We start from the raw sequence: 9240 nt of genomic DNA, 5'->3' as shown, positions 1-9240 counted from the left end.
GGAAGATGGATAGCACGGCCTACCTGGAGATTTTGGCCAAGAACCTCCGCTCCTCCATCAAGGATCTTAAGATGGGTCATCATTTCATCTTCCAACAAGACAACGACCCAAAGCACACAGCCAAGAAAACCAAGGCCTGGTTCAAGAGGGAAAAAATCAAGGTGTTGCAGTGGCCTAGTCAGTCTCCTGACCTTAACCCAATTGAAAACTTGTGGAAGGAGCTCAAGATTAAAGTCCACATGAGACACTCAAAGAACCTAGATAACTTGGAGAAGATCTGCATGGAGGAGTGGGCCAAGATAACTCCATAGACCTGTGCCGGCCTGATCAGGTCTTATAAAAGACGATTATTAGCTGTAATTGCAAACAAGGGTTATTCCACAAAATATTAAACCTGGGGGTTGAATAATAATTGACCCACACTTTTATGTTGAAAATTTATTAAAATTTAACTGAGCAACATAACTTGTTGGTTTGTAAGATTTATGCATCTGTTAATAAATCCTGCTCTTGTTTGAAGTTTGCAGGCTCTAACTTATTTGCATCTTATCAAACCTGCTAAATCTGCAGGGGGTTGAATACTACTTGTAGGCACTGTATATACACAACATAAACAAACAGAAAGGAAGGGATCTGCTCTAAAAAGTAGAATTTAACCATTATTACAATTTTGGTCTAAAACATCTGATACTGCAGTATGTTGTTACACAAGCTGTTGGTTACCACCAATTCCCATATACAGATATGATAAAGGTATTTGGACATTAATAACCTTGTGTTTGCATTAAAGAGCTTGGAAGAAACAAGATAGGATGATGAAACTTTACATTTATTCCACATACTCTCTACTGATATCAACACACTTCTTACAATCGGTATTCCAAGTTCTGTAAGCCTAGCAAAAATGATTTCAGTTGTGCCTCAAACCAGGCATCCGTAGCAGCCAAGGCATCAGAAATGGTGTGAAATTTGGTACCCTTGGAAACATGATAGTCGGATGAAGCTAGAGCTGGTGAATAAGGTGGGTGGTCAACCAGTTGAAAGGCCAGTTCTGCCAGTTTTCCCGTGGTCACTTGTGCAGTGTGAGCGGAGGCGTTGTCTTGCAGGAACAAGATTCCTTTGGACAGCTTGCCGCACCTCTTGGCCTTCAGAGTTGCCTTCAATTGGTACAACAGTTCAATGTAACACCTTGCATTGATGGTGGAACCCTTTTGAAGGTAGTCCACTAGCAGCATGCCTTCCTTATCCCAGAACACAGACGCCATCACCTTAGTGGCTGATTTTTGCACCCTGAACTTCTTTGGACGAGGAGAACCACTCTGCCTCCACTCTTGACTGCTCCTTGTTTTCAGGGTCAAACAAATAAATTCAGGTCTCATCCATAGTGACCAATTGATCCAGGAAATTCTTATCAGTCCGGAAATGCTGACAAATGGACTGGGAAGTTTTCACTCCCATGCTTCTCTGATCTGTTGTCAAACATTTGGGGACTAATTTTGCAGATAGCTTCCTGATGTCCAAATATTCATGGATAATGACACAAACACGTTCACGGGAAATCCCCATGATGTCTGCTATTGCTTTAGCTGCAATTCGTTGATTCTCCAGTATGAGTAGAAATTCTGCTAAATTCATTACATTAGCTATACACCTTCATCTCCCGCTTTTAACTGCGCTCTCTGGAATACACGGCCTGTATGTAACAAGCTTCCTTACATCCTCAATGTCTTTCTCAATAACTCTCTTAATCTGCTAGCCCTCACGGAAACCTGGATTCAGGATTCTGACACTGCTCCCCCTGCTGCCATCTCTGATGGCGGCTTACAGTTTTCCCATTCACCAAGACCTGAGAACAGACATTGTGGAGATGGCTTACAGCTCTCATCCTCTGAGACACATGACGACGGTAACACCCTTGACCTAGTCTTTGCCTCTGCTCAATCTCTCACTTTGACAACTCACCTCTTCCCCTCTCTGACCACCACATCCTCTCCTTCAAGCTCACAAACCCTCGCCCCCCTCCCCAGCACACTCATACATTCAGAAATCTTCGGGCCATTGACCCTCAGACACTTAAAAACTCTCTACACATCACTTTCCCCTATCTCCTCCCTTTTCTGTCCTGATCTGGCTGTAAATCACTACAATCACACACTCAGAAGTACCCTAGACCAAGTAGCACCCCTCACCCTTAGAATCTCCAAACACAGAGTAAAACAGTCCTGGCTCAGACGCGAAACTTGATTTCTCCAGCGATGCTCCAGGAGTGCTGAACGAATATGGAGGAAAACCCGCACACCAGAAAACTTCATCCACTACAAATTCATATTAAGAACCTACAACTCTGCCCTTCACCTTGCCAAACAGACCTACTTCATCACCCTGATCTACTCTCTTTCCAACAATCCAAAAAAGCTCTTTGAAACCTTTCACTCCCTCCTCAGTCCCAAAGTACAGACCCCGTTCACAGACCTTCGTGCTGATGACCTGGCCTTGTCCTTCACAGAGAAAATAGAAAACATCCACCAAGAGATCAGCTCCCAGCCACCAAGCGTCGCGATTCCCATCCCTCCCGGCTCACTTTCCACATTTGACCTGGTCACCAAGGAAGAAGTCTCCAGTCTCCTCTCTTCTAGTGCTACCACTTGCACTACTGATCCCTTCCCCTCACACCTACTCCAGTCTTTCTCTCCGGTCGTCACTACTCACCTAAATAAACTCTTCTATCCCTCTGTCTCTCTTCTGGTATCTTCCTCTCCTCCCTCAAACACTCTATCATTACACCATTATTAAAAAAAAAAAAAAAAAAAAAAAAGCCTCTCTCAGCCCATCTTGCACAAACAACTACAGACCAGTCTCCAGTCTCCCCTTCATTTCCAAACTCTTGGAGCGCATGGTCTATTCCCAGCTCCACATCTTCTCCTCTTCCTCTCACTGTTGGGGTCCCTCAAGGTTCACTCCTTGGCCCTCTTCTTTTCTCCCTCTACACTGCCCCAATTGGACAGACCATCAATAGATTTGGCTTCAAGTATCATCTTTATGCTGATGACATACGACAATACACCTTATCCCTTGACCTCACCCATGCTGTACTACAGAACACCAGTGACTGTCTGGCTGCAGTTTGCAACATCATGTCTGCTCTCTATCTGAAACTTAACCTTTCTAAAACTGAACTGCTTATATTCCTTCCATCTTCTAAACTTCCTAAACCTGACTCTCTCTCTGTATGCGTCACCATGATAACTCCTAAGCAGCAGGCTCGCTGTTTGGGGGTTATGCTCGACGCTGATCTCTCCTCCTCCTATATACAATCTCCTGCCGCTCCTGTCACTTGCACCTCAAGAACATCTCTAGAATCCGCTCCTTTCTCACCATGAAAACTACAAAAACCTTCCCCGTGGCCCTGATCCACTCCCGCCTTGACTACTGCAATTCTCTATTAACTGGTTTCCCCTTAACTAGACTCTCTCCTTCACAGTTCATCCTTAATGCAGCAGCCAGGGTCAGCTATCTGGCTAACAGATACTTGGATGCTTCTGCTCTCTGTCAGTCATTGCACTGGCTACCCATATATCACAGGATCTAATTAAAATTGCTTGTTCACACTCAAAGCTCTCCACAGTGCGGCACCCCACTACATCTCCACCCTCCTATCACCCTACCTGTTCTCTACGCTCTGCAAATGACGTTCAACTAACATCCACACTAATCCGAACCTCCCACTACCGGATCCAAGACTAATCCCGAGCTGCACCAATCCTCTCGAATGCTTTACCCAAAGAAACTAGGACTAATCCCAATTTACTCAGCTTGAGACGTTCCGTAAACACATATGTTTAGGGTGGCCTATCACACTCCCTAGCCGAATTAAATTCACATAGTCCCTCTACGACTTTTCAGAACATAACTCCCCATCAAACTCCTCCGCACACAAAAGGCATCTTGAAGTTTTGGCTGACTGTTTCAGGCAGTCTTTATCCCCCATTTTTTTGAGATAGCTGGATTTTTATTGTAAATAAGCACTTGTACCTTGTCCCTCCCCCCACATCCCATTGCAGATTGTAAGCTCTCATGCGCAGGGTTGTCTTTTTTTTCTCTAATTATTGTATTTTCTATAACTGTTACTTGTTTGTATATGAACCTCTGAATTGTATGCCGCTGCGGAATATGTTGCCGCTATAGAAATAATTATTATTATAAGGTAGTGCACAGCATCGACGATCTCCGGAACAACAAATACTCTTAGACGTCGAGGATGTTCCTCATCATTGGTGCTGAAGTGCCCCATTTTAAATTTGGCAAACCAGTTCTTAACTGTGGAATATGAAGGGCATTGACCTCCCAAAGTATGCGACATATCACCAAGAATATCCTTTGTGGATTTTCCTTACAGAAACAAGAATCACTCTTCTGCTCTCAGTTGCTGTGACTATTGCAAAATTTTGAAAACATATATTAGACACATAAGGCTTTCATGTGATGTAACATTAATTACCATCGAAACAAAAAAAGATCACAAAGCCAAAGAATTATCAGCAGCCCCTCATAGTACAGTCCTAGGAGACCTCAGTGTGTTATATACATATTTTTCAGGCTTTTCAGTTTCACAGAGTTTTGGGTTTTTTTCTAGTGGGGAGGGTTCGTTGACACTGGCAAATCTAGATTTCAAATAATCTGTCCAGCTCTACTCTCAGAATATTGCGACACAGAGACAACTGATTTTTTTTCAACCAGTACATTTAATTTGTAAAAGTAATAAAATAGAAAATATAATAAAAAATTGGTATCAATACAATCATACTGATCGAAAGAATGAATATAATGTCTCTCTGTTACCGCATGTTGAGTTGTGTAAAATTTAAAATGTAAAAATAATAGAATTGCTGTTTCTTTACTATGCTTTTGGATACAGCATTAAAATAAAAGTTGGTTAATTAGTAGTGATGAGCGAGTACTAAAATGCTCGGGAGCTCGAGGCTCGGGCCGAGCATCTCAAAATACTCGTGTACTCGGCCCGAGCACCGAGCCCAATGTTATCCTATGGGAGACCCGAGTATTATTCTGAAATGACCCCCAGCAGCATGTAGAAACCATAAAACTGTAAATTAAAAAAAAAAACGTGCGTGTGTGTGTAAGCGTGCATATATATATACACGCGGAGTGGAGTGCGGGAGGGGCCGTAGCCGAGCGGGGAACTGTCGGGCTAAAGGCACAGTCACGCTGTGCGGGCTGGCCAATCACTGCAATTCCACAACAGGGCTGTGGCATTGCAGTGGTCTGCCAGCCAATCCCTGCATAAGGGATGGCTGTAAAAAGAGCGCCAACATGAAGACCACGAGTACAGCACGAGTATCGCGAGATTACTCGGTCCCCGCCGAGTAGCCCGAGTACATTGATACTCGTGCGAGTACCGAGTAGTAACAAGCATACTCGCTCATCACTATTAATTAGTTGTATGCACCCCTAAATGGTGTCACTGATAAATACAACTCATACCACAAGAAAACAAGTAAGGGTGTTATACACACCAGAAACGCATTGGTGGGGGGGGGGGGGGGGTTTATGGACAATCTGGGGATGTAACCATCATTTTAATTATTCCTTGATAAACATTTAATATATTATATCCATTGGAGCTGAATATGTTTTTCTGGATTCTCACAAAAAAAATAAAAAAGAAGCCCTCATACAGTTACATTGAAGGAAGAATAAATATGTTAAAACTCTTTAAATGCAATAGAAACAAATTAAAAAAAAAACCCTTTCATCCTGCAAGGGTTAACTGACATTCACACTTTTTAAAACTTTGTTTTCTTGTACTATTTGTCTTATAGTTTAAAAAATGGCTACCTTCCTCGGTGAGTCCTTTGGCATTTAAAAATAATTATTAATCTGCAATTAGAGCTAATTTTTGGAAACATGAAATAGCTTCTACTCTCTGACTTCACTGATGTTTTACAAGATCTGATTTTTTAAAAACATTTCCTACATTCTGAACACATCCTGTTTCTAGCTGGTGTGAGTGCCGTAATATAGCGATAATTTCTCTTCTGCATGATTTCTCTGATGTGAAAGAATACTTGATTTGTGTGTAAAACATTTTCCACATTCTGAGCATGAGTATGGCTTCTCCCCTGTATGAATTCTCCGATGCTTAACAAGATTTGATTTACCTGCAAAACATTTTCCACATTCTAAACATGAATATGGTTTCTCCCCTGTGTGAATTCTTTGATGTTTTACAAGAATTGACTTGTGGAGAAAATATTTCCCACATTCAGAGCATGAATATGGCCTCTCACCTGTGTGACTTCTCTGATGTGCAGCAAGATTTGATTTCTGGCTAAAACATTTTTCGCATTCGGAACATGAATATGGCTTCTCCCCTGTGTGACTTCTCTGATGTATAGCAAGATTTGATTTATCCTTAAAAGATTTTCCACATTCTAAACATGAAAACGGCTTTTCCCCTGTGTGAATTTTCTCATGTTTAAGAAGATATGTTTTCTGCTTAAAATATTTCCCACACTCTAAACATAAAAATGGTTTTTCTCTTGTGTGACTTCTCTGATGTCTAATGAGACTTGATTTCCGGTTAAAACAGTTTCCACAATCTAAACATGAAAATGGCTTCTCTTCTGTGTGAATTGTCTGATGTCTAACAAGAATTGATTTCCGTTTGAAACATTTCCCGCACAAAGGACATGAAAATGGATTTTCATCTGTTTGAATTTGTTGATGTTTATCAAAGCATGTTCTGAGAGAATATGTTCTGTCCAGTGCTGAACATGCAATTGACTTCTTTATGTCGAGGGCACTTTTATTTTTTGCACTCCTTTTGTGACTTTTATTTTTCTTAATAGTCTGTGATGAATCAAAAGTTAAGACCTGTTTAAAAGGATCAGATGATAGATCTTTGCGGTGAAGGGATGATGCTATATTAGGAGTGATGACTTTCACTTCAATTGTTTCTTGTGTAAAATCCAGATCATCTGATTTAAAAACTGAAGATGTCGGCTGTTCCTCTGATCCCCTGATATAGTCATCTGTCAAGAATAAAACTGATTAGTAGTTTTGAAAAAAACCTAAAATATATTTTTATAACAATACTGTATACAATGCTTGTAAAAACTGCACTAAAACAAGCATCATTTATGATGGACCGTAGAAGTTCTTATAAGCCATCATCAGAAAAGTAGTAAAAGTAGTAGATGTCAAAATTACAGGTGAGATTGTTGAACTATAAAAAAAAAAAAAAAAAAAAAAATCAAGTTGTGCATTTCTAGGTGGACAGTTTCGAGCCATGCCAAAGCATCTGCGGCAGATTAAACCAAATGCAGCTATATACTAAGTGGGATATACCAAGGTATAAGCTTAACCTTTTTTGTGTAGTTTATCACAAACCTCTGAAGTTAGTCTATTCCTTTTTCATAGAAAACAAAAAATAGGGATAAAGAATCTGATAGCTACTAAGGAGAAATGAAAATGACTAAAGAGTGCTTTACACGCTGCGACATCACTAACGATATATCATCGGGGGTCACGGTGTTTGTGACGTACATCCGGCATCGTTAGCGACATCACAGCGTGTGACAGCTAGGAGCAACGATCAATGATCGCAAAAACGTCAAAAATCGTTGATCGTTGATAAGTCGCTCCTTTTCATAATATCGTTGGTGGTGCATGCCGCTGGTTGTTCGTCATTCCTGCGGCATCACACATCACTACTTGTGACACCGCAGGAACGACGACCATCTCCTTACCTGCGTCCACCGGCAATGAGGAAGGAAGGAGGTGGGCGGGATCTTCCGCCCGCTCATCTCTGCCCCTCCGCTTCTATTGGGCGGCTGCCGTGTGACGTCGCTGTGACGCCGCACGAACCGCCCCCTTAGAAAGGAGGCGGTTCGCCGGCCACAGCGACGTCGCAGGGAAGGTAAGTCCGTGTGACGGGTGTAAGCGATGTTGTGCGCCACGGGCAGTGATTTGCCTGTGACGCACAACCGACAGGGGTGGGTACGCTCGCTAGCGATATCGCAGTGTCTAAAGTGCCCTTTATCCATGCATAAAAAGGAGAAGTTGCTTCTCTTATCAAAACAGAAGTACTATGAGAAAGGCAACAAAGCTTATACCTTACTTGCTCGCCAACTCGAAGAACGTTCCGTGGCCGCGGCTTTTCAGGCTCTCAGAGACAGTAGGGATGACGGTTTATTGTGATCCAGTGGCTATGTCAAATATTTCCTATAACTTTTACAATATCTTATGTAATCTACAAGACCTACTCCTAAATTACCGTATTTTTCGGATTTTAAGACGCACTTTTCCTCCCAAAAATTTGAAAGGCAAATGAGGGGTGCATCTCAAAATCCGAATATAGCTTACCAGGAGGGAGGGGGCTGTCTGTGCGGTGACCGGGTGCATTCGGGCAGCCAGGTGCCTGTGTCTGCGTGCGGGCAGCCGGGTGCCTGTTGGTGCCGGCTCCCTTTCTGTCCTGGAGGCCGGCTGCCTCTCTGTGCGGGCGGGCGGCCTGCTGGCTGCCACTCTGTGCGTGTGTGCCGGCAGGTGGCTGTACGGACTGCGGTGGCTGTGCTGTGAGTGTCCCAGTTCAAATGATGGTGCCGAGAGTCAGCGCGTGCGCAGATGGAGCTCTTGGATGAGAGCTCCGTGTGCGCACGCGCTGCTCCGGAAGTCAGCGTGTGCGCAGATGGAGCCCTTGGATGAGAGCTCCATCTGCGCACGTGCCACTCCAGGCGCCATCATTTGAAGCGGGACTGCGGACACTGGGACACACCGCACCGGCCTGCTCCACTACTGACCTGCCGCTGAAGCCGCCACTGACCCACCGCTGCTGCCACCACTGACCGCTGTTACTGACTGCTGCCGCCACTGACCGCCACTGCCACCACTGGCTGCCACCGATGCTGCCAGCACAGCCTCTGCCTCCTGTGACCCGCTTCACCACCACTGCTTCCCCCCCCCCCCCTCCGGTAAGACAACACCGTAGTATAAGACGGACCCCATTTTTTTTTTTTTTACCTTTTTTCTCTCTAAATTTGGGGTGTGTCTTATAATCTGGTGTGTCTTATAAAACGCAAAATACGGTACCTAGATCGTAGGTGTATCCAAAAAACAGTAATTTCCTATCTAATCTTTAACTGCCAGTTCTTCCCTCTGAAACTGTTGACTTCTCTATTAAACAAATCCAATGAGGAAATACTTCATATCTTAAAAGATCTTCCC

At 43.3% G+C, this 9240-nt stretch overlaps 1 protein-coding gene across 1 annotated transcript; it reads right to left on the bottom strand.

The window, feature by feature from the left end:
* Positions 1-4521: 4521 nt before the first annotated feature.
* LOC142312938 (uncharacterized) lies at positions 4522-7188 on the bottom strand. The gene is made up of 2 exons (XM_075351926.1): positions 7167-7188; positions 4522-7049 (listed from the first exon to the last, which is right to left on the bottom strand). The coding sequence occupies exons 1-2, from the start codon at positions 7186-7188 to the stop codon at positions 6013-6015; spliced, it is 1059 nt and encodes a 352-aa protein (XP_075208041.1). The 3' UTR covers positions 4522-6012.
* Positions 7189-9240: the final 2052 nt, after the last annotated feature.

This window comes from Anomaloglossus baeobatrachus, chromosome 5, assembly GCF_048569485.1.
Source record: "Anomaloglossus baeobatrachus isolate aAnoBae1 chromosome 5, aAnoBae1.hap1, whole genome shotgun sequence".
Classification (NCBI taxonomy): domain Eukaryota; kingdom Metazoa; phylum Chordata; class Amphibia; order Anura; family Aromobatidae; genus Anomaloglossus; species Anomaloglossus baeobatrachus.
Note: the sequence above shows the minus strand (reverse complement) of the source record. Positions and strands in the feature narration are given on the sequence as shown.